Source organism: Calidris pugnax, unplaced genomic scaffold, assembly GCF_001431845.1.
Source record: "Calidris pugnax isolate Ruff unplaced genomic scaffold, ASM143184v1 scaffold58, whole genome shotgun sequence".
Classification (NCBI taxonomy): domain Eukaryota; kingdom Metazoa; phylum Chordata; class Aves; order Charadriiformes; family Scolopacidae; genus Calidris; species Calidris pugnax.
The window spans coordinates 50712-76280 of record NW_015090868.1 but is presented as its reverse complement, the minus strand read 5'-3'; the positions used below and the strand labels follow the sequence as shown (position 1 = coordinate 76280).

Here is a 25569-nt window from a genome sequence, read left to right as displayed (position 1 = left end):
CGTAACCCCAGGGGCCACCCGGGTACGGGCAGATGGGTGATGACCATTCGGTAGGAGCTGCCTGAGGGTTCAGAGGCCACTCAGGACAGAGGACACCTGTGCCCACAGTCCCTGTTTGGAATGAGAAACACCTGATCCAAACCACCGGTGACACCCATTTAAAGGCAGCTGGTGCCAAGCTGCTAGATTTTTTGGGAGGGGAGGGGAGAGGAGAGTTTGCCTTTTTCTCTTTACTTCACCCCCACGTTTCTGGGCAGCTCCTGGCCGTTGATGTGGGCCACTTTCTTGCTCCATCTCCTCGCCACCCCGCACCTGCACGAAGGGTGCCCGGGGCGGGAGAGGGGGCTCCGCTGCGGGGTCCGTCTCTCCCGCGCCGCTTCCTCCGCCGGCAACCTGATCTAGTTGAAGGTGTCCCTGAGAAGTAAAAGAAGAGGAGGAGGAGGAGGAGGAGGAAGAAGAGGCGCTGCCGCCGCCTTCCCGGGCCGGAGCGGGGCAGTGCGGTGCCTCCCTCCCTCCTTCCGCCTCTCTCCGCGCCGCCGGAGCTCCTTCGGCGGCGGCCCCCGGGACGGCCAGGTAAGGCAGAGCTGGGGCTGGGGACATCGGGGCCGGCTGTCCCCCGGGGGGGCGGCGGTTGGGGGACCGGTGTCGGCAGCTGGAAGCGGTGGCCGTGTTCCCCCTGCCGAGTGTCACACGGGAGCTGTGACAGAAGCTGCGTCCTCAAACTTTTGCTTGAAAGGGCGATAATGTGTGTAGCGTGCGGGGGTGCAGCCCAGGAGACCGAGTCCAACTTGAAGGCTGACTGTGGATGGGTATTTTCGTGGTTATGTGACTTTCTTCTCTCGCTCTCTCCTGACGCCTGGGTCATTAACCCTGCTGGGCTTTACTGAGGCTGTTCCACCTCCTCTCAGGGCACCATCAGCCTTGTGTGTGAGTTCAGTCACCTTAATAATTCCACCTCTCCCTGTCCCACGGCATGGTTGTCCCTTCCCGGTGGCGAATGCTCTTCCCTCACCTCATGCCGGGACACAGCATACTGGTGGCTCTGTGCTGTAGGTGACTACATTGGCACGGTGCTTTTCCCCAGGCTTCCTTTCTGAGTCCCTAGAAGTCAGAACTCATACTTATTTGAACCATAAACTGAGCCTTTGAGCATAGACCCAGCCAGGAGCTCTCTGCTTGGAATGACAGATTTGTACCGCACTGTGACAAATGCTGATCTGAAATACTTAAGATTGTTTTACGAGTCGAATAAGTGAGACTGTAGCTTTTATAGATGGAAAAACCAACTGGAGCAGAAATGCAGATAAAAAGGTGACTTGTGAGTACCTCCTTCTGGAACATTTATTTTTATTTTAGAGAAAATGTTGCTAATGCCTTATTTGACTGTCTCACCTTTGATAGAGCGTAGCTGCAGGACGAAGCATCGCTTTTTAATTTCTCATAACTCTGCAGTGACTGGAAGATGGGTCGTTACTTACAACTGCTATACAAACGTTTAGGGTATTTTGGGCCATCAGAAAGCACCACCCATACAAATAAGCTCCCAGTTGCACTTGAGGGAGCACCCAGAGGGGTTTTGGACATGTTCCTCTCTGCTTTCGGCACACCAGCTGTGCTGCTCGGATCACACCACCTGTGCAGAGGAGGCCCTTTGGGCATCCTGATCTTGTTTCACGGGCACTGCTTTTGTAGGTGGGGAGGTAGCTCCCAGGCAGGGTGCTACTTGCAGCCGTTGGGTGATTATGATCTGTAAGGGGACTGCAGCAGGAGAGAGCCCATTTGCTATCAGACTCTCCTCTGATAGTCTTGTTTCTCTTGGTTTTATTTTATGTGTTTTATTTATTGAGAAATTACATCTTATGGTGAAATAATCACATTTATTTCTGCATTTATTCCTCAATGGAAGTGTGCTTTACATGTTCTGCTAAAACCTTAAATGAATAACATGAGCGTTTTGAACCGAATGATTTCTGTGTGAGCTTGCCTGCTGAAACAACTCAAACAGAGAAATGTGGTTGTATTTGGCACCTGGTGATTCCCTCCTCATCTTTTTTTTTCTTATGCGATAATCTCACAGATGTGAAAATCAAAAACAAAGATTTGGAGTTCACATAGTAAAAACATACTGCCAGTTAGGCCTACATGGTGAAATAACTCCACTTCTCAGCTGCCACACCTGATATTATTAGCCCTTCAAAACTTATAGGAGTACTACCTTTTTTTTTTCTTCAGGATGCTAATATATGATTTTTTTAATCTTTTAAAACCATTGATTGCGAGGCAGCTAGATTTATGTCCCAAGTTAAGTTAACGTTTTAATTCTTAGCTATGGGCTCACTATTGTGGATTTGGTGTTGGAATGTATCCAGTGACCTGGCTGACTGCCTACAATGGCTAGAAAGGGAGAAAAATAAAATAGAGCTGATAAAACAATATCAGCTCCATATTGTTTCATCTTGCCCTGAAACAACATTGTACTCAGAAATGCCATGATAGTGTGGTATCCTGTAATTAAAATTAAAATAGCTGGGAAGTGGTTACTTTAATAGAATTGCTTGCAGGCATCAAGAAGTCTTCCCCCTCTGCCAAGCGTAGGTGCAACCTGTTGTAGATTTAACTCCCTCTGTCTTGTGTTAGATTATGAACTGGATACACAAGATAAGGTGCATAGAGGTGTAAGTTTCATACAAATATTTGTATCTCAAATATGCAAAACATTTTCTGTGTATTAGACAATGGAAGTCTGTGCTTCCTGCTGTCAATGCAAAGATTATGGAAAAATATGTTAACCTCTGTTAACCATTGACCTCTAAGATGTTTTTCTACTTAGCTTGTTTTGACTTTTTTCAGTAACCTATTACCTTTTCACTGCTGAACTTGGAACTGTGCTTTAGAAAAAGGCACGTTTGTGTATGCCAAAGAATCATGTGTGTGCCAAAAACTGTTGTGGCAGTCTACAACAGCTTTCCTGCAGATATAGGATAAGAAAATACCAGTATAAAAATCAAAAGATATGGAAAGTGGTACTTGGGCAAAGTGGAGTAAAGGTTGGCTTGGAGAAGAAGGCCTGAGGTGGTGGTTATTTATATTTCAAAGACCATATATGCTTCTGAAGGACATCTGCTATATATGTTTGGGTTTATGCTACAGATATTTCTATTATTATGTAGATGCTTCTATTTGTACAGAATTACCTTGAATTTGTACCAGAATTACATTGGCAACGAAGCAGTAGGAATGGTCAGTCAGCTGTTCCCTGGTGGAAGTTAGAGTGATGACGTTTATTAAATGACCTAAATGAATTAAATGTAAATGACCCATAGCTTCCTCCATTGTGCAAAACACAAGGGAATGGCTATCGTTACACTGATTGAGACCTCCCTCTCACTGCAGAGGGATCAGCCCTATTTATCCTATTTCTCCTGGCCAAGGCCTCTTGGCATTAGATATGTCACTGATATAACAGTGCACAGCTCTGTAGGAACCAGTGTGTGAACCAGTGCACGCTGTGTTAACAAATGATCAATTGTGTCTCAAGAAGTGTTTTTTTGTTAACAGAGGATGTTACCTGTGAAGGCGAATCCCCCATTTGCTCTACTGACCCTCAGGCAGAGGAACACTCTGCTCTCCTGCTTCTGGTCTGGTTTTCTATGTGTATTTTCTACAGGAGAAAGCACTATGAAAGAAAGCAGTGTTGTAGGTGGGGTGGGGGGAGAAGCTGGTGTTCCATTGGACGTGTATGCAATTTGGCACGTCAGAAGAGGAACTGGGGGAGCAGAGGCTTGTGATTGACCGCTGCCCCGTGGCCATTACAGCTCTGGCAGTTCTCAGTCATCCCTTGCCCCAGCTTAGCAGCACGGCCCGTGATTCAGAGTCAGGGAAAATACCATGTGAGGTAAAACTTGGAAAACCAGATAGATTTCATTTTACGAGCCTCATGGTAGGAGATGCTTTGTGGGGAGGGCAGTGGTTTTTACAATTTCCTTGACTCTGAGGTGGGATGGGATTAGAAGAGGTCTGTTCCTTGCGAGCACAGTGAAGTGGCTGCTGTGTTCAAATGGGATCATGAAATCTCTGGAAGAGAAGCCTCCTGGGAGTATGTCTGTCCATTGTAGAATCATAGAATGGTTTGAATTGAAAGGGACCTTAAAGGTCATCTAGTTCCAACCCCTCTGCTATGGGCAGGGACACCTCCCAGTAGACCAGGCTGCTCAAAGCCCTGTCCAGTCTGGTCTTGAAAACCTCCAGGGATGGGTCAGGGTAAGGGCAGGGTTTACCTTTCTTAGGAAGAATGACTCGCCTAGATCTTTGGTTTTGATAATATTCAAATATTCAGAAGGAAAATGACATTGCTGAAAAGATGCATCATCTTAGTTGGATGACTCTGTCCTGTATTGAGAGGGGTTCAGTAAAGCTCATGCCTAGCTTGGTGTGGTCAGGAGAGAGGGTTTTTGGCACCCTGCTGGAGAGAGAGGAGTTGCTTTGGGAGACTGAGTCTGTCCAATGGCTGCTGTAGGAGACATGTTCCCCCTCTGTTGGGGACAGCCGTGGGACTCTGCTCTTGGTGATGGGGGGAGAAGTGTTTGGCCACGTTTGCAGTCACAGCCCCTCTTCTGAGGCAAAGCAGCAGGCTGCCAACTGGGCTGCTCTATTCAGTTCTTAAGGTGAAAATCCTATGGACAATAACAAATGCAGGAAAAAGAGGAAAAAAAAAAGCTGCTGTGTGCTGGGCTATGTGGAACCTGGGTGAATGCTTTCTTGGCACTCAGGCTTCTCCTCATTCATGTTTCTTTTATCAGCGGATGTATGAATGGGTACCACTTTGCCACACGTAGGGTATAACTTCATGTATGCTCAAGTAGGTCACAGCTGGGTTTCCTGTCAGGAGGGGTTTTACTCAGCCCTGTGCCTATTACGAGCTGCGATCTGATTAAAACGTAAGAGCCTTTTAGATCTAGGCCTTGTTTCCACTTGAATGTGGGGCAGATAAAACCTGGCTTTGGGTGGCACAGGAAGCGGGGTTCTTCCTGCTGACCCAGGGTCTGGGCAGGACACCAGGACCCTGCCAATCTGGAGAGTGCATTTAACCCTGTCATGCTAGACTGGGACCAATTCCTGACTATTTATACTCATTAAACAAAAGAAGACTCCACCCCCTGCCCATTCACCCCCAGAATAGCCACATAAATTGCCATCACACCCAGATGATAACTGCCATTTTGTTTTAGCTGAACATACTATCCCTTGTAACTCTCTGCTAGGCAGCCCTGTGCAAAAAAACCCCCTCATTTTGTCAGGGTCTCTGTGCTAGTCTACAGGGTGGGCGAGAGAACCACAGTACATCAAATTCTTAATGTATTCAGGGTTGCTGCTCGTCCTGTGAATTACAGGATGTCCTATAGCACAGGCTCAAGTTCCACATCCTGGCAGAAAGAATAATTGTGTGTGTGTGTGTTCTTCCACCTCTCCCCAATTACAAGCATCTCTTCTCAGCTGAAGCTGCAGACTGCAGCCATTCCCGGAGCCATGGTGGAAGGAGGAGAGAGATAGGGGGCCTCTCCCACGTTGGGTGGTGGGACACAATTTGGGGGATGTGCTCCTAACGTGTAAACTGAGTTGAGCTGAATGGACCGCTGCTTCTGTCCCGTGGGAGCTCCTTTAAACTGGTAATCCTAAACATACCTTGGGATCTTTTGGAAGTAAAATTCCTACCTAAACTATAATCCAGCAAGGATGCTTTAAAGAATTATTTTGTTTTGGTATGAACAGATCTAGCAGTTGAGTGTTGAAAGTGACCAGTTCAAAATTGTCATTGCAGCTTCCAATTCAGCTCACTTGTGCATAATGCTGTATGAGATATGTTTAGTTCTGTAGCCACGTGTGGTTTGCTTTTCCCATCAGGCCAGTGTTTCTTCAGACCATGGCTGGTCAGGCTGTTTCGGTTTGCTTTGTGATGGTGGTCTGTGAGGACCAAGTCATCTTTGGCGTTGAAGGGGGACTTAGCTTGGACTCCTCATTCATCTTCAGTGGCACTTAAATGGAGTGGGCTCAGTTGTTGGGAGGAAGCGTATTTACAGCTCCAGTGTGTGAGATGAACTGTGAGGGTCTGTGTTATGGGAGGGTGGTTTGGGACAAGGTGACAGGCTGTGGGTGTGAGAGCAGCGATCGGCCAGAGAGCTGTGGTTCTGCGTCAGGGGCTGCTGGAGCCTCCACCGCCATCGCAGCAGCTCTCTCTTCCCACCAAGACACTCTCTCAAAGCATGAGGGGGATGACAGCTGTCTGATGAAAAACGTAAAGTCATGGGCAAACAGCAAAATTCCTTCAATTTCACCTCCCTTTTCTGGATCTCTTTAACTGAAACCAACTCTGAAAGTCAGTGTGAAGCAGGCACTGCCCGTGAAAACCTGAGACCTTGCCATAAAGGACTATCTTGCGTAGTGTCTTAACTTTACTCCTGCCCGTGAAAACCTGAGACCTTGCCATAAAGTACTATCTTGCCTTGGCTTTGCAGTGTCTTAACTTTACTCCGTGTAATTTTGACCTCAAATGGGACTGGATTGTGGAGTATGATACTATTGAGTGTTAACAACCATATTGCATGATGTTTTGAAGAGTGGTTAAGCTGAATGCTGTTTCTTAAGATGCTAGGTGCCTGGTGACACCTGACGAGTGCCTCTCATTCCCTGTTTAGCTCACAACAGCTGAAGCACCCCAACATCTGAGAACTGACATCAAGGGGTGCTTTGTAGAGAAGCTCACTACCTTGCAGGAGTGAGAGAAATGGGAAGACATGAGACCACAGCAATGCCTCACTTGTGTTAATTTTCAGATCTATTGAGAATTCCTTTTTCCCTGAATGAATACTTATATTTTGACATGAGGGAAACAAAACTTCTTTGATCTCCCTTGTTGCTTAGGTTGCTGAAGCACCCCAACATCTGAGAACTGACATCAAGGGGTGCTTTGTAGAGAAGCTCACTACCTTGCAGGAGTGAGAGAAATGGGAAGACATGAGACCACAGCAATGCCTCACTTGTGTTAATTTTCAGATCTATTGAGAATTCCTTTTTCCCTGAATGAATACTTATATTTTGACATGAGGGAAACAAAACTTCTTTGATCTCCCTTGTTGCTTAGGTTGCACTGTATGTGAAGAAGAAATTCTTCAAAGTCATGGCCTGGATTTTCAGTCCTTGTATTAGGTTGCACTGTATGTGAAGAAGAAATTCTTCAAGGTCATAGCCTGGATTTTCAGTCCTGTGTGTGGAGACTTTATTAGTAAGTGGCTGAAATGCAAATAAAAGTTTAACAAGTTATCACAACCCTACAAATAATTTTAGGGTAGAATTATGTGGAATCTGCCTCTAGCTTTGAGGAAAATACATCTTGCTCTTCCGAGTATCTCTCCAGAAAGTACCCAGCAGCATGGATTCTATTTGAAGAGGTCTTAGACTTTTTTAATTTTTAATCCCTATCAAAACATACATATAGTTCAAGCATGGAGCAATACAGAAACTGAAAGGCTTTGTTAGTTGGTTAAAGAAAATGAAAGCTGCTGCAAGTACAGTCCTTCAAGTAGTGTGTCAGCTGGACACGCACAAGCCTGAGAACATGAAATCTGGTCTGGTAGCATTGCTTTTACAATTTTGAGTGCAATCAAGTGGTAGTTCTCACACCAAGAGTTTCAGTGAACTAAGGGTGTGGCGTGATGGGGAGGGAATTTTGATTTTTCATTTGTGTGAAGTTTTCCTTGTAACCTCTCCAACATAACAGGCCAAGAGAGTCTGGAATCAGAAGATAAGAACCCTGACCTTGCCAACGCCACCACTTTGGTATGCGTAGCCCTAAATTGCCAGATGTGGGAACAGGAGTACAAAATCTCAACTGCAGCATAAATGGCCATTCATTTTTGGGTCCAATCTCTTGTCCTTGTTTTGTAGCGGAGGGAATGTATCCTGGTGAACATGTTGCAGGGGAAACTTGACAAACAGGAACTTGCAGTATTTCCTGCCCCCCACTTTCTGCCTTGGGTTTTTCCTCATGCACAGAAGGTGGTTCTGTCCTGTAGCTTTAGGTGTATCAGCACCGTCTGCATGAGGGAGGTTTAGGGCTAAGCCACTCAGTAGGTGGGAAAAAGCAACAGTTATAAAGTGGCCTCAATAGTACCTCAAAACAAGCCTTTGAGAGGAAATATACCTGTTAGTCAACGTGGATGTCAACAGATGAGTTGTGGCCAGGGGTTTGTCACCAGAGTCAACTTCACAGCTTTGTCTTCAGCTGAAATTCCCCTGTTTATTATTGGAGTATTTCTTACTGTGTAGCTTCCGTGTAGTCTAGCAAGTGCTTGTTTCTGTCTCTATTTGAAACCAGTTCTTAATATAAGTGTGAATTTTTCATATTAATGAATGTGTTTAAACATAGTATGGCTTCTGGTATATTCAGTTGAACTGTTGTGATAGTGAAAAAAAGTTATGTAGATATCTAGTATCTATTGCTAGCATCTTACTATACAGCATTCGGATACCTGGGCTATGCCTTTTGCATGCTGAATGTGGTTAAAAGTGTAATGCTGGTGTGTAGATGCTGGAATTGCTTCTGGTGGAGGTTATAGGGCATGCGGGAGCCGTGCTTAATCCCCTGCTCACAAACCTGTTTCTCTTGCCTCAGATAACCTGCCCTCTCAGTGAAATGCATTGCCTTCCATGTTACAGCTTGCTATTAAGCTGTTCTTAACAGACCATCTAAAAAGCAACTAAAAGGCTAACTAAAGAGAGGATATGATTTTATTAAGCTTATTCACTTTTTAGGGAGAATGGTTGGGTTTGTGCCTACAACAGGGCTGCTAACAGCTATTGTTATGGTGTAGACATAATCTTGGCTCACTTCTGCTCTATGTGAATGACATAGAAGGGTGGATGCTTGATGAAAGATAAAAAGATTGTGATTTTAGCAATATGGAGAGTAGACTGTGGTCTTCAACAACCCAGGAAAAAGTAACAGCATGTCTCTGGAACAGGTTCAGGGCCATTTCATCTTGTTCTGTTAAATTGGTGTTAATATGAAGGGAAAGCAACACAGCAGCCATCACTTCTCTCTAACCTAGTTGCTTATCCAGAGGTGGGTTTCTCTTCTGTGAGCTGCATGTCTAAGAGTTCCCCCCAAATTCCCTGAAAGCCAAGTACTTTTTTGCAAACTTTCCCTGACCTCAGGACTTCCTTGCAGCTCTTCCCAGCCATATGCTTACTTTTATGATCATGTGGTCCTCGGCTGGGAGGTAGCCAATTTCTTACAGATGGGTCTAGACTCATTTTCCCACAAGCTGCCCCTTTGCACAGAGGCTTGAGGATGCATGTGTAGCCATTGTTCTGTAGGTACTAAAGCACTCAGCTGGCTTTCATGCTGCAGGTGCTACAAGTTTTTATCCACTCTGGCAGGCAATATAGTTTCTATATAGCTACAAAGGGCAGGAGAAGGGGAAGAATATCTTGAGGAGCACTGCAAAAGTGATAAAAGGATTTATACCTGAACTCTGAGACAGCTAAAGAAAATATGATGATTGAAATGATAAAAATAATTTTAGAAGACAAACAGATAAGGAGCTATTGCTTGTTATGAATTTGGAAAATGGTAGTTTCCCTGAAGAAGTAAATCTTCCTTTACATTTCTTGTGAATAAGTGCAAAAAGCAGGGGACAGGTTGCTAGGTAAATAGCTTGTTTCCCTAGCAATAAACAGCATATGTAGTTGATGCTGGTGAAGTGTCTTAAAATAGCAATAAACAGCATATGTAGTTGATGCTGATTTGTCTTAAAGCCAAATGCTGTTTTGATTCAGTTCAATTTTGAGCAACTTCTCCAAATAAGCTGATCTCACTAGTTGTATTGCTGGCTGGCACATTGCGAGGGTGACAGGACAAGGGGCAACGGACACAAGCCAGAACATGGGAAATTCCCTCTCGACAGGAGGAAAAAACCTACTTTACTTTGAAAGTGACAAAGCACTGGAACCTGCTGTGATGTGATCCTGTCCAGCCTGCTGTGGGTGACCCTGCTTTGGTAGGGGCATTGGACTAGTCGATTTCCTAAGGTCCCTTCCAACCCCTGTGATTGTGTGATCCAGTGAATTGCTGCCTCTTTGGGTAACTGTTAAACCATTATACCCGGTCTAGCAGGGCTCCAACGGACTGCATATTCTGAGCTTTTGTAACTAAAGGCTGGCTTTGAAGATGGATTCCAAAACCTGTGTATCCATATCACTGGATTTCCTGCGGGCACTGAGAAAATCACAGGTGCTCTGTGACCCACTGTGCTTCTCTGTATGCAAGGCATATCAAGTCATATAAAGGTAGCCTGGAACAAAGAGTGATTGAGGTGAAGTCATAATTGGTATCTGCTGCTTCTTCATGTAGGATGTACCTACAGACCACTTCTCCATACCTCTTGTAAGACATGAAAGATAAGTTTTTAATTTATAAAGCCTTTATCAGACTTAAATGCAATCCAGTTCACAGCATTTTTGTGAAAATTGTATGCCAACCCAGGAATGAGTAATTCAGGATGTTCATCCTTGGGCTCATCTGTGTTTTTTCTGTGGAGTTCAGGTGAGAGGAGCTCGCAAGAAGTGGGCTGGGATCACTAGCAGGTGCAGTAGAATCTGCCACCCAAATGAGTAACTCCAGAGTAGTGTTTAGCAGTGCAGGGTGGTGCTGGTCCTGCTTTTCTATAGCTTCAACTATGCCATGTAGATGTACCAGTGGCACTTTGCCATGGCATTTCTTCAGAGCGGAGAACAGATACGAGTATTTCAGGTTTGCGTGTTGCTGGCAAAGTGTGTTCCAGCCAGAAAAGCTTTCCTTCAGCCACTGACTGAGTTTTCTTGGTAGCTTTTAAGATGATAATGGGTAATGATCTAGAAGGCTGGGTGTTGATTTGATGTGTTGAAATACTGTTGTAGGAATTTGGTCCCGAACCCATTCATTCTGGAGCTAGAACCAGAGGAGAGGTGGTGCTGGATGGTTATAAGTGGCTTATTTCTACTGTTCTCCGCTTGAAGAGAGAGTTATGTCAGCCCAATGGTACAAAACAAGACTCTGATCATGGTTGAGTCAGTGCAAGGTTAGGTTTGTTGTATTGATATCAGTTACTCAGCATGTACCCTGGCAGAGCAGAAAGAGTTAACTTTAGTAGTTGGAGAACAAGTAGTTCTCTAACTTTAGTAGTCAGAGAACAAGTAGTTGTTTAGGGGAAAAAGTTCATCTTGGAGTGTTTGGAAAGAGAAGTGACTGAGGAAGTATTAGTCACTCCCTGTGTATAAAGCAAATTGTAATTTGTATGTGTTGCAGTATTTCAGTTAGAACATGTCAAAAGAGTGTCTTGAATATTGAAATAAATTGAGCTTATTTTTGGTGTAGTACATCATGTGTTTACCTGAGATTGTATAACATGGAAAAACAAACTCGAATTGTGAAGAAAATGAATTAAATTGACTCCTTTACTGTAATTAAAAAGGATAGCTTCAGGCATTGTTGGCATTTTTTTTCCTTTCTTCTTCCCCATAGATTTTATTTGCTTCTCTTAGATTTACAGTTTTGTGTACAGTAGCAATTGATCTCCTAATTAACGGTGAGCTTCAGGATTCCTGAACGGAATTAGGCTCAATTTCTGATTTAGTAGAACATTTATTTTTCCAGCCCTCTAAATCTCTGGCTTACTGGAGAAGTTAGAAGAGCTTTGCACAAGCATCGCCCATTTCCTTTGCCAATCACATCTTCGCCTGTTTCTTTAGTAAGTGGGTGTTACTGTTTCTCTTCCCCTCTTATCAGAAAGGTTTTTTAAGGAAAAAGGCTGAGCAAAAAGCTCTGCCTGGCCAAATGTCCACATGGTGCTGCAGGGTCATTGGGGGACTGGTGGAGGAGCCTTGGTCTATGCAGAAGTGAAGAGACTCTGCTGGGAGCTTCTGCTCCTCCCATACTGGTTTGGAGGTAGTTCTTCCATTTTCTTCCCTAACCTTACTTTGAAAATATTTGCCAGAACAAAGAGGACAGTCTCCTGAAGGTACGTACGTGTGTAAGAAGGAACAGTGCACCACATACCGCCTCCCAGTTTAGACCCTGACCTTTCCTTTCTATTTTACATTGTACCTCCTTTCTGTCAGCTGAGGGCCACTTACATTTGAGCAAGGAAACCAAAGTAATATTCTTCACCAGACCTTTATGCTGCACAGGTGAAAAAGCAAATCTCTTTATGCTTTGTCTCATCTGGCTGGTTGCAGTCAAACTCCTCTCAGTATCCTGAAGTTCAGGTGATGGCACCACAGCTGGTAAGAGCTGCTGTAGGTCAGCAGAAAATTAAGTTTACCGTTTTCACTGCACTTCATATATGGTATTTGGAAATAAAAATAAACCTGAGCAGCAAAGCTTGCACACAGGAAAAATCTGTGTCCCTTCTAAGGGTTAATATCAAATATCAGTGCATAAAAATATTAGCAGGGCTTGGATTTGGTCCTTATCTAAACAGTGGCTTAGGCATCATGAAAATGGCAGCAAGTGCCACACCAGGCAGTGTGTATAGTCAGCGATGGCATCCTCAGTCAGCTGTTCAAATTCATCACTCTGATAGCACTGCTTCCCCCATTCAAAAATTAGAAATCTACCCTCAAAAAGAAATCTTTAAAAAGAAAGTGAAGTTGGTTGCTGGTTTTTTCTTTTTTAATTGCCTTCTCCAATCTTAATCTTCCTTTGCTTGAATCAAGTGTGTGATAATTAAAATATAGCTGATTTCACTGGCTTTTGCAGAAGGTTTTGTCAGAGGGCTCAGCTGGGGAGAAGTTTATCCTGTAAAAGTTGGGTCTGCCTGTGTGCTGAGGCCACTCAATATGCAAAGCTCTTGCCTGGAAGCTGTGTGAATGCAGCAAACCCTGCTGACAGACAGGATATTTTAGTTTGTCAGACTGAATATGGATTCTGGTGAGCCCAAAACCACAGGCTCTCAGTAGAAGAGGTCAGTTCTGTCAGCAGAAGACTTGACATTAGGTTTCTTCTGTGGGAAGCACTGTTCGGTTGTGGTAGGCCACCTTGAAAGCTTTTCATAGTCTAAAGCAAAAATAAGGTGGTAACTTTGGATACTGGATTGGAGTTTAACAATAATAGCTAATGCTAAAAGCATTACTATGGAAAGAATAGCAACCATTAACTGCTGTATATGGGTTGAGCAGAGGAAGATGCAAAGCCACATTATGTATGTGGTTACAGAACTATTGAATTTTCTAAAAAAACTTAGATTGGAAGGGTATTTGGGGTTTTCTGGGTATGGCTTTGCATATGTTTTTAATTACTTTTCCCATTAATATGATGAATTATAACTACTCTCTACGTGTGTGTATACACGTAAAAGACCTCTTACTCCCAGTAACATAAACAATCAGCTTTTCATGTCACATTATTATTACTCTGCGTGAGGAAAAAGGATGTGGATGAAGGCAGGGGTTAAACTTTGATTTATATAGATGATGGTGAAGAACACAGACTTCTCACAAGCATTGAAGAAGTGGCAAAACCACAGGCTTGGATATGTTACAGCCGAACCAACATCCCTTTGCAGGCAATAAATGCAGTAGGGGAACAAGTTCATGTTCAGAAAGATTTGCAGCTCCTGGGGAGTGGGATTTGCTTATCTTTAGTACAGGAGTGAAGGCGACTTTCTAGTTTTCAATGAAATGGCAAGATGAGCTCATAATACCTTTTGAGTAACAAAACAAACCTGGGAAGCTGGGGGCAGCCTACAATGCCAGAGCTGAATACCTGCTCTGTTGCCAGTATTATTTCTTGAAGCAGTGAAACATTGAAAAGCTTTTTACCTTTAGAAAGTGCAGGTGGCTGAGCCTGCAGAAGGTCAGCAGGATGAGAAAACTTTTGGATTTTGCTACTTTAACTGATGCTTCAAAGTATTTCTTTTATGCCTTGCTTTCCTGTGTCCAAAACTAAGTTGCAGCTTTATTTTCTTCCAGCAAAGAATGTTACAAATGTGAAAGATGTTTTTGATCTGAGTAAACTGAAGGTAAAATAGTGCAAGTTTATAGGTATTAAAGAACTTTTATGTGGAAGAAATCAGAAAAACTACAAATACTCAGCTGTAGAGGAATGGATAAAGATACAAGAAGTTGCTGAGGACAGTGAAAATTTATCAGTTCCTCCTTTGTGTGGTATCCCATAGTGTTGCTAACTCAAAGTTAGCAGTAAATGATTTAAATAAAAAAATGCCAATGTCAATGTATTTTCTACATCATAGATGGTAACAATGCAATTTTTGTTTCCTAAACTTGAGGTTCCTTTCCTAAATAATTTATTTGTGAGGGAATTGAAGGTGCACTATAAAGGTGTGAAAGGATAAATCACTTGCTGGAGTGTAGCCCTTACAGGAGGTCACAATGAAGAGCAATAGCTGAGCTTGCAAATGATTTGGAGACATGTATGTGTCGCTCTCCTAAATCTGAACTCAGCATTGTAAGGGGAAAGAAACCCTTTTGCTGCTCTTACCATTTCTCCTAAGCTCTTCTGTGCACTTTGGCTCTACTTCTTGTTTGTGATGGTTGATGAGTTGATGGTGTGATGAACCACCATGGTGCCAGCTCACCCTGTGTAAGGGGACTGTCATTTCTTCAGCATTGTTTTCTTCGCTTACCCCAGCTACCTAAGGTAGAGTGCTAAAAGGAAAAAAATGTTTGTATTTTGTAAAATGTAGTGAGCCTCTTTCTGAGGAATTTTGGAAAAACCTGTGCTGGTTGCAAGGAAAAACTCCTCCTGTGTGTGTATGTGAGTAGCTTTCAATTGAACAAAGGATATTTTGCAATATCACACAGTTGTCTCAGAATCTCCAGTCAAAGAGCTGTCACTGAGTTACCCCTTAGCCTGATCAATTTTTAACCTAAATTTAGTGCAGGTAAATATGAATTTTTGTTTCACAGGGTCTGATTAGATATCAAATCAGCCAGTTATTCTTTGGCTGACTTTCAAACAGAGGTTTTAGAAACCTTTGGGTATAATTCTGAAATATATTAGAAAGTAGACCTCCCAAAATTGCATTTTCTCAGTTAAAAAAAATAGCTTGCATATGATAGAAATGCAAAAACAAAAGGCAAATCCAAGTATTTTTTACTTCTTTTTCTGGCATATGATACATTTCAGATATCGTTACAGTATTTTTCCCCTCAATTCCAATTTTATAATTATCACAGGTTATGCTAAATTATATTTTTCTGTATTTGTATTTCTGTGAAATCTACCATCTGAACAGGGATTGATAACAGGTGTCTCTTATTCAGTTGTCTTTCTATTTTTGGAGTTTGAATCTGCAACCTCGCATGTGGGGCAGAAAAGACTTTTCTACCACATGAAGCACAAGAGCAGATGTTGCAATCCTTGCTTACACTGAGTAGTAATTATTCAAATGAGCCTGTGCTGGATTCACATGTAACCCAGCTTGTAGTTTCATGATAAAGCAACAGCAGCTTCAGCAGAAAACCCAGGGTAAGGAGTTCTCCTTTTTCTTCTTCCTTTGGCATTGTTTCTGCTCTCTACCCAGAGCTGCGGCGTGCTGCTTCTTCACTTACCCCACTGCAGCTGTTTGCAGGGACATATGATCAAATTGATCTGAATTAATATATTTATATTTATTTTTTTTCTAGAAGAGTTACAGATTAGAGTCAGAATTACAAGGTACCACCTGTGTGCTTAAAATATTTTTTTTAATTAAATGTAACTAGGACTTCCACTGAACTTTGATGCATTTATTCAACTGTTTGAATGTTACGTGTTCTTACTGACTGGTTTATGGTGACTAACTGTTTCAATAAACAAACACCATCCAGGAGCTGGGAGTGGGAACTGGGAGATACACAGGTAGTGTTGCAACTGCGGGGGTTATGCCATCACTTAATGCCTCAGTTTTCCCCAGGGAAATCTGGGGAAGACAGCATGCATAAGAAGCTCTGTCTACAAGTAAAAACTTACTTTGTACATACTGACTTAGCAAATGTATTTTAACAGTTGTTTTCATTTGCTCTGAGGAGGGTGTGTGGTGTCTTCATGGCCATACAGGTGAATATTTGCATAACGTGAAGGTCCAAGTGCAAGATGCAAGATCAATGCAAGTTGATGCAGACTTCTTGATACTTAAAGTTGAGAATGTGTTCCTTGCCCTAAAAAAAAAAAAAGCTGTGAATCTCTAACTCTTCTGGCTTTCAGTCATAATTCTGAGTGCTCAGCATATCTGCAAATTAGATGTAACTAAGGTTGGCAGAGAACAGGGCAAGTCCTTGGCAGGAGGTGCTGTGAACAGTTGAGATGGGTGGCAGCACAAAACTCCTACGGCTGTTGGGAAGAAGATAACAGTGTCACGCAAACAGCTTCGTGTCCTGGGGAATGCTCTGGGAACTATGGAATACTTGCGGCGGAAAAAGTGCAGAAAAGCTCTAAAACTGCACTGAGGAAAAAGATGTATGGGTTTGAGAAGAGGTAAGGGTGGCTGCTACAGGTGCTTCTCAAAGAACTGTTGCAGTTCTGGGGAAGGAACTTCTTGGAGTTCTAGGGGAGGTTCCAGTTGTCCTGAGCCTTATTTATAGAAACAGAAACGTGGCTAGAGCCACTGGGCTTGGAAAAAAACCCTGAACAAAACAGGTTTCTGTGGTCAAATGCAGATTCAAAGGCTGATGTTCTGACCCGGGAAACTGGTTCTTATCCACTGAGATCTCCACAGCAGTGATAATTCAGTGTAGCAACCAGGTGCAGGCATTGACCAATTACATTATTGACATTTTTATTTTCTTAAATGCTGATTTTGTCAGCACTTAGGCTGACAAAAAAAGGGGGGAAAAAAAAGCTTTTTGCTTTCTTCTATAACACTAATGTGACCAAAGAGGGCAAAGTATTTAGTAGAGAGATTTGAAATCATAGTTAACTTTTAAATCCTTCTTATGCACTCTAGTGTAGCACTCTGGGGATTTCTCTCATCATAATTCCCAAGACAAATAATAATTATGTTTTTATAAGTGCCAACAGAATTTGTACTATAGAGACCACAAGGATTGTTTTGAGTGGGAGAGCCTGTGATGGGAACCCTTATAGTGTGACATGCTTTAAGTTGGTCTGAAAGTTAGTACTCGCTTTTCATTCTTTGAACAATATTTGTATTTTCAATTCAAGGCAGTATCCTCCCTTCTGCAATTACCTTTAAGATTGCCAATTTATTTTTAGAAAGGTAACTAAAAGGAATGTGGCAGCTCGAGTTATTAAAGAATGCACTTTAGACAATTATTAATTAAAAAAGATCTGTCGTCTTCCCAAGAATGCAATGTGCCAGATGACCAGCAAAATGTATGTGTGTACATGCATCAGAGGAAGAGGAAAATCAAAAAGAGATTGTTTTTCATAATTGCTATTTCCAATCCTGTTATAGTCTTTTACTTATGCATCCTAACCTGGTCTTATTTTATAGTTCCATGTAAACCACAGGCTAATTTTTCAGCATATGTAGAGATTTACCTTGAAAAGGGATGCTTCAAAGCAGAGAGCTTTGAAAGCTATAGGCTAATTTTTCAGCATATGTAGAGATTTACCTTGAAAAGGAATGTTTCAAAGCAGAGAACAGCTACATCCAACTGTGTGAAATAGGAAGCATGTGGGATATGAGGATTTAGTTAGACAAAACAGGGAGTGAAACACAGTATGATGATTAGACGTGAAAGCGAGAGGTGTCATTTCATGTACTGTCACAACAAATAATGAAGTATTTGGGCGCAAGCAAAAGGAGAGGTACCAAAGTGGATTTGTTTTACATTTAATTTTATTTAAACTTTACTTTTGTTGTAATGTTGTGAGGAGGCCTGTGGCTTTTCAAGCTCCTCTGCACAACACTGTGAAATGCACTATTATGTCCATGCTGAACTTGTGTTGCCTGCAAACTAAAATGTGCATACATTTCCCCAGTGAATTTTGAATGCTTTAGGTAGTAAATAGGAGCATAAATTAAGCCCTGTGAGGTGAAAAAAATATTTATATATAGGTTGGAGGGAAATTCCCTACTGGTAGGGAGATCTGTAGTACCTACCTAGGACTTGGGCTTCAATTGTCCCCCGCACCCCCTCCACACACGCGCGCACACACACACACACGAGAAGTTATTTGAGAAGATATTTGTAGTGACTGGTGCTTCAGCAGATGCTGCTGTTCCTTCTTTAATCCATGGCTTTAGCCCGCAGCCCGAGCTGCAGTCAGGGTCCGTGCCTGCAGTGTGCCCTGGCTTTGGAGCAGGGCTTGAGGTGGGCAGAAAGCTAGCAAAGGGAGGGAAAAATGTTCTTGAACGGCTTTTCCACAACCTCTCCCACCTTTTTCATTCCTGCCTCTGTGCCATCTCGTGTGCTAAGCCTGTGCAGGCAGCAGTCTGTGCTGCATGATGAAAGCTCTGGTGGGATCCCGTCCCTCGCCTGCTGCCCAGCCCAGCTGGAGGAATGCTCCAACCCACACACAGTGAGTTGGCACAGTTGGACTTGATGATCTTAAAGGTCTCTTCCAATCATAACAATTCTGTGATTTGTCTGGCAGGGCAATGGAGCCAGGCTTGCAAGCAAAGTAACTCTGGGAGCATTTGTTTTTATGTACTACTAAATCTGTCCTACAGGTAGTGATCACGGTATAAAACTTCACAGCAGCTTGATGTCACTGAGTGACCAGAACTGTCAAAAGTGAATGATTTAGGTTGTTGATGGTCAGCATGAGGTCTTTCTAAGTAGAAGATGGAGGGCGTATACTTAGCAATTCCTGAAAAATAACCTTTAATTCTCTGTTCTCTGTATGAACATTTGCAACATAAAACTTTCATTAATATAATTGAGGTGACTTTTCAAAATTACTTTCACTGATCCATGTTCAATTTTTTGCAAATGGCATTTATTATATGCACATGCCTTAGCGATTAAAACTCTTGATACACATTAGGACTTTGGTGAAGAGCAGTTGTACGCTGCTGTTTGCCTGGAGCACGTTTCAGACTTCTCACCCCTATTTTATGTGCCATAGTCTGCAGGGTCCCTTATTTCATCCCAATCAGGTAGAGCTTTTGGCTTCCTGGGAACATATCAGTGCAGCCCTCGGTTGAGTAAAGCCTGAATTTTCTTGTCTAATAATTAACTTTTGTAAAATTCCAAGTGCTTACGACAGGCTCCAGCTTTCTGTGTGTTCAGGTAGTTTCATTTGTAAGTAGCTCTTTTTACTACAGAAGTCTCCAGATCTGTGATTCTCCAAAGGTACCAAAATGATTTGTTTCTCTCGTCTTCACAGGAACCGATATTCAATGGCTAGAAACAGAGGTGACAAGTGGCTGAAATGAATACTACTACTATCCTACAAGAGATTTTGATTAAAAGGTCACAGCAGAAGAAGAGGACTTCTCCCTTAAACTACAAAGAGAGGCTTTTTGTACTTACAAAGTCTATGCTAACGTATTACGAAGGTCGAGCGGAGGTAGGAGGCACAGATTTATATTACAGACTGCCTTTTGTTCCTTTTTGCTGTTGTATATGATTGGCTTTTTTCCTACTGTATATCATGCTGTCAGGAGTGGGTGGGGGAAGTGGCCGTGGGTAGCAATGAACAAGAGCTGCCATTTCACTTTTATTTATAATGCAGGTTGACAGAGGTGCAGGTGACTGGTAGTCGGTGTGAACTGGCTCTTCATCAGAGCAGTAGCACAGAGCCAGGATGACAGGAATAAGATAAAACTAATTTTATAGCTGGTCATCAAAGCTGATTTCTTTCTCTCTCCAGGGAGATGAAAGATCGCTGCTATCACCAAGTGGGGAAAAGGTAGAAAAATGTAATGTTGCTTGTGGCCATGTTTGCTGTGAAGGCTGTTACATTCACGTCTGGGAATTAACTGAACTCAAACAGGAGAGTGAATATTTGCTAGGAGCAGTGGATTGCAGGCCAAGCTCACTGGGGATGAGATCCATTAGAGTGGATCCATGTAGCCTAGGGATTGAAATGAAGTTGGAAGCAGTTTGTCTTTGGCAGCATGAGCAGCTCATCCCTGTTACTATTTTCTGTGTAAATTCAGTTATGGCCAAAGTGAACTGTGTAAACTAGGCAAATTATTAGACCAGCACTTTTTTTTTTTCAAATGAGCTCCAGCCTCGGTTTCATCAAAATCACATGCCCCCAGAATGCCCCATCATATCTTTAGTGCTGGGGGTGTGATTTTTCCACTCAACTGAGGCTACTTTCCGGATTTGTCACAATGCTGAAGGGGATTAAAACGGCTGCAGTAGCCAGTGGAGCATGCTCTGTACCCTGGGAAGCCTTTTAACAAATCAAACGTAATGGAGACAACTCTGCAACCTCTTGTGTTGGCTGTCTTGCCTCTGATGACCAAAGGGGCAACAGGAGAGCTAAGGCTTGCTGAGCATGTGTCGCTGCCAGAGCTTGCACTTGCAGCAGAATTGAGCTCACTTACCTTGCTCCAAGACCACAGCAGTCTGTTGTAACTGCTCTTCTCTGAATATAGCTTGGACACAGCCAAGACTTAAAAACAAGATTATAGACTGGCTGAGGTTGGAAGGGACCTCTGTAGGCCATCTGGGCCAAGTCCCTGCTCAAGCAGGACCACCTAGAGACGGTTGCCCAGGACCGTGTCCAGATGGCTTCTGAGTATCTCCATGGATGAAGATTCTACAACCTCCCTGGGCAACCTGTGCTAGTGTTTTCAGTGCAACCTCAGAGTATAAATACATAAATAGTTTGCTGATGTTCAGACAGAGCCTCCAGTGTTTCAGTTCATGCTCACAGCCTCTGTCCTGTCAGGGGGCACCATTGGAAGTAGTCTGGATCTGTCCTCTTTTGCACCCTCCCTTCAGGTATTGTAGAGATCCTCCCCCGCTTTTCCCCCCGACCCTTTTCCAAACTAAACAGTCCCAGCTCTCTCAGTCTTTCCTCACAGGAGAGATGCTCCAGTCCCATCGTTATCTTTGTGGCCCTTTGCTGGACTCTGCAGTATGTCCAGGTCTCTCTTGTACTGGGGATCCCAGAACTGGACACAGTACTCCAGGTGTGGCCTCACCAGTGGTCAGTAGAGGGGAAGCATCACCTCCCTTGACCTGCTGGCAATAATTTCTTACACAGTACTCCAGGTGTGGCCTCACCAGTGGTCAGTAGAGGGGAAGCATCACCTCCCTTGACCTGCTGGCAATAATTTCTTTAACGCAGACCAAGATACCATTCACCTTCTTTGTGGCAAGGGCACACTGATGGCTTACGTTCGACTTGTTGTCCAGCAGGAACCCCAAGTCCTTTTCTGCCAAGCTGCTTTCCAGCTGGGTGACCCCCAGTGTATACTGGTGCATGGGGTTGTTCCTTCTCATTTGCAGGACTTTGCACTTGTCGAAGTTCATGAGGTTGCTGTTGGTTCATTTCTCCAGCTTGTTGAGGTCCCTCTAGATGGTAACGTGACCCTCTGATGTATCAGCCACTCCTCCCAGTTTGGTGTCACCAGCAAACTTGCTGAGGGTACGCTCTGCCCCATCATCCAGGTCATTAATGAAGATGTCGAACAGGACTGGACCCAGTATTGACCCCCCCTGGGTGCAGCACTAGTTACTGGCCTCCAACTAGACTTTGTGCCACTGACCACCAGTTTCTGGGTCTGGCTGTTCAACCAGTTTTCAGTCCCTTGGAGTATGAATTAATGTATTTTCATGGACTATGGAGTTAAAATATGTACTTTGTTTTAGAATGTGGTTTTTTTTAATGCCTCCACCCAGAATAAATAGGTGGGGGCTGAGAAGCCCTCTCAAATGTCTTGCATGCCTGTCCTCTGTCAGCTTACATTAAGGTCAAATAGAAATGTAACTAACAGGTTTTGCAGGTCTAGTTGTCACCCTTTAAGAAGGTACTACTTCCAGCTTTCCCCTTTCAGCTTTACCTTCCCCCTGCAGGGTAACGTCCTCTGGCTAAAATACCCTTCTGGGGACTGACTGGTGGATCTGCCTGAGAGAGGGTTTAAACTATATCAGGTATTTTTGGAGTGAGATGGAGCAGGGCTGCCCCTGCTGCCTCCACAGCTGAGGATACATTTTAAGATAAGGGTAGTTGTGCTGAAAATAAACATTACACCTACGCTAGCCCAGCAGTTTGCTGCTGGAACAGGCAGGTCCATCTCACCCCTGTCCTCGCAGGCCTCCTCTGTCTACTTGAATTGGTCCTGCCACTTCTTGGAATCCACACTGCTCTGAAAAAAAAACCCTGCTAATCAGCAGAAAGGTATCTGATCTGGTTTTGCTTTTGATGGATTAGTGTTCTGCTGGGTTAGCAAGCTGTGGTTGTTCAGTGCAGGATCTAACCCATGCCAGAGGCGGTGCCAGGCGATGGAGGACAGGATGCTCTGACTGTTGACATCAGCAGGTTGTTAGACTGGCTCAGCCATAACACATAGCTTTCCAACCTCAGAACTTTTTCATTTTTGCTGTTCCTTCCACTTTAGTTTCTTTTAAACAATAATCAGCATTTTATTTTATTAAGAATATTTTTTTAAAATAATGAGCTCTGATCCTGGAGGATCACACTGAATATTTTTGCCTGGGTTACTTGGTCTCTACTTGGAAAAAAAAAGTAATAAAAATACTGTGTGACTAAGCTCTCTGTGGCACAGTGGTATTTTTTCCTTTGTGTCACTGGACAAGTGAAATGGAAAAAGTTTTGGGGTTTTATCAGTTGTTGGATTTTATTTTTTAAAGCCAATGATAGTGGCTGTAAATTTGTGTTTATAGTAAGACGGTTGTATGTTCAAAAGACAAAAATTACAAGAGATTAAAATAATTCTGGCCCCTCTGAATAGTTGGAGGTTTATTACTGAAATAAATGTGACTACTGTGTACGCTGGTTGAATTTAAAGATATGACAGCTGAAAGGATAGGTACGGACTGATCTCATTCCAGGCTTGGCAATATTCAAAGTCCAGATTGGTAAGATAAGCATGGAAATCCCAAGCCAAGAAGATCCCACACCCTCATTTTAATCACATTACTGCAGTGGTAGCAGTCTGCCAAGGGTGGCTGAGTTCTGCTCCTCTGGGCAAGTACATGATTCCCAGTGTGGTTGTTGGCCAAACTGAAATCTTTTCTTACTTTTTTTTTTTTCATTTTAACTTCTTATGGGAATTCAGTAGAGAGAGTGCAAGAGCTCAGGGTTTTGTGGTCACGTGAATAGTCATGCCACTTCTTTTTAAAAACAAGATTAAATTAAATCTCAGTAACCAGATTAGTCAATACTCAACCTGTGGGCAAGCTGGGGTTGTAAATAAGGTGACAGAATTAAATTTTTGGTATATCTGGTGGCAGAAGTAGAACACTTATGACAACAGAAAGCAGTCAAGCATAACAAATGTTGTTCTTGTAAATGCAGCAGAGAGTTTTAATTGACCCTGTTCTGTGCAGCCGGTGGTGGGGGATCTCTTGCTCTTTGACCAGAAACCACACATTATAGAAGCGCTCTTCTCTATTTTTTTGTGTGCTATGTCTTGACAAAGTGCCATGAACCTATTTGGAGCAATAAACAATTATCTTGTAAGCATGACAGCATGACTACTAGCAACAGGGCAAAATCTTGTTTAAACTTGCTCGTAACCTATTTAAATTTTTGTACGTGCTTTCAAGCAGCTCAGGCACCCTGTCACGGTAGAAAGTGCCTACAGTGAAGCTGAAGGTGCACTGCTGCCATGAGAAGGAGAAATGTAGCATCTGCACTTAAAAATATTGCCAGACTGTAGATCACGGAGGAGGTGCATGAACTACCAATGAAGCAAAACTACAGAATCAGTCTTCTTGATGCACCCCAGGATGCCATTGGCCTTCTTGGCCACAAGGGCACATTGCTGGCTCATGGTCATCCTGTTGTCCACAAGAATTCCCAGGTCTTTTTCCTCAGAGCTGCATCCTCCTGATGGCAGCAGGTTTACTGTTGCATTACGGAATAGCCATGATAGTAGGTAAAGTGTACTTCAGACAATTTTTAGTTAGCTCACGCTGACAGAGCAGCTCACTTGAACTAAAAGTGTGACTAGAGTAAAGGATTCTGCTCTAGATGGCAATTTAGGTAAGGGAAATTCTTTGAGATGAAGGCAAGATAATAACTGTAGGTGTTAAAGCACTTGTCATCACTGGAGTAGTTGAAAGGAGCTGATTTGCGCAAGTAAGATGTCCTGTTAGTTTGTTGGTTTGAAACGTTTCATATGGATGTTTTTTTCATGAGTGCCAGAGCTTCCACAGATCTGGCACAGATCCAGTCATAACTTTTATAAATTGCTATCAGTGTGTGGACGGTTGGTATCCTCCTCCTATCTATTGGAGTTGTGGAATGTTCCCTCTCACCATGGTACTTCTCTCTCTCTCTCTCAGCTTGCTGAGTGGTGCTACTCTTTAGTTTGAAAGTGTGCTGATGTGTGTGGTTTGGTTACCATCTTCCCACACACGGCGTGGTGTGTTCACATTAACCTTTCCAGCCCACGACAACTTGCACTGACCTTGAGCGTGAAGCTGAGTATGAGCTTATGAACGTGAAATTGCTTTAGGCTTTAGCATCTTTATTGTTTGCTCATGGATTACTGTTTACAGCAATAAAACAGTTTATATTGGATTTCACATTCTCAAAAGGCATAGGCTAAATCCTGGTCCCCATGGTTACCCTGCGTGTGTTTGGGTGAATGGGGGTCTGAGGTGCTAGGAGGAGGACAGAACTGGGGAGAGCCTGTGCTGCAACACCTGTTAGCTCTGGAGGGGCTGCACAGAGGATATTGGGGTAGGCACAGCACTTACCTATGTATTAGTAAACAGAAACCATTTGCTTCTACAGAGAAGGCAAATAATAGCTCCAGAGGGAACACACTTAGGAGTCTTATTGAGAAGGATGCTTCTGTGGAGTGAAGGAGAAGGTGGCTTTCTGATGAGCTGGTCTTGGGAGGTGCAGAGTGCTCTCATCTTCCCTGGCAGTAGTGGTGTTTGCCATCGGGGTCAGATCTGTGTGAAAACTGTCTTGCGTAAACAGAAGAACCAACAAAAACCAACCAGGATACAAATGGAAAAAGCAGAATAAAGACTTGAACGTTCATGGGGCTTTTTGATGTTGAAAGCCTCTTCCTAAGGAAAAAAGGTTCTTCTGCAAGAATTGCATTTGGTTCTTGTAATTTGAATAGAGAGGAGACAGAAGCTACTGAAATTACCGTGGTGATATTTTAAGGAAGGAAAAATAACTTTAAAAGCTCTGGGGCCCACTCTTAAAGCTGCAGGTTTCAGGGTAAAATTGTGTAGCTTCATTGCAACACTAATCTTGTGCAAATACTTCCTTTGGACCATAACAACGTTGTAGAGTTCCAAAAAGCTATGCTAGTTATTTTTCTTTTTTAACAGAAGATTAATGTGTATCAGTTCTACTGTTGTTTATTCCTATAATGCTTATCCTTTAACATAGTTACCCTAATTTATATTGTTTTCTTAGTCATTGCATAGGTGATTTAATTCTTTATATAAATGAAA

The 25569-nt window shown here is 43.1% G+C and overlaps 2 protein-coding genes across 3 annotated transcripts in view; one reads left to right on the top strand and one right to left on the bottom strand.

Annotated features, from left to right (window-relative positions):
* Positions 1–865, bottom strand: part of SLAIN2 (SLAIN motif family member 2) — a 61793-nt gene extending 60928 nt beyond the window's left edge. The window contains exons 1-2 of the mRNA XM_014945496.1: positions 505–865; positions 235–398 (exon numbers count right to left, since the gene is read on the bottom strand). Coding sequence (XP_014800982.1) covers positions 235–398; positions 505–865 — 525 coding nt within the window. The remainder of the gene's footprint in view (positions 1–234; positions 399–504) is intronic.
* The window catches only part of TEC (tec protein tyrosine kinase), a 54948-nt gene continuing 29851 nt past the window's right edge, over positions 473–25569 (top strand). The window contains exons 1-2 of one of the 2 annotated variants that reach the window (XM_014945518.1): positions 473–573; positions 19331–19513. In XM_014945518.1, the coding sequence (XP_014801004.1) occupies positions 19376–19513 (138 nt within the window). In that variant the 5' untranslated portion in view covers positions 473–573; positions 19331–19375. Of the gene's footprint in view, positions 574–19286; positions 19514–25569 lie in introns of those variants that run through there. The other variant, XM_014945516.1, reaches the window with a different exon arrangement.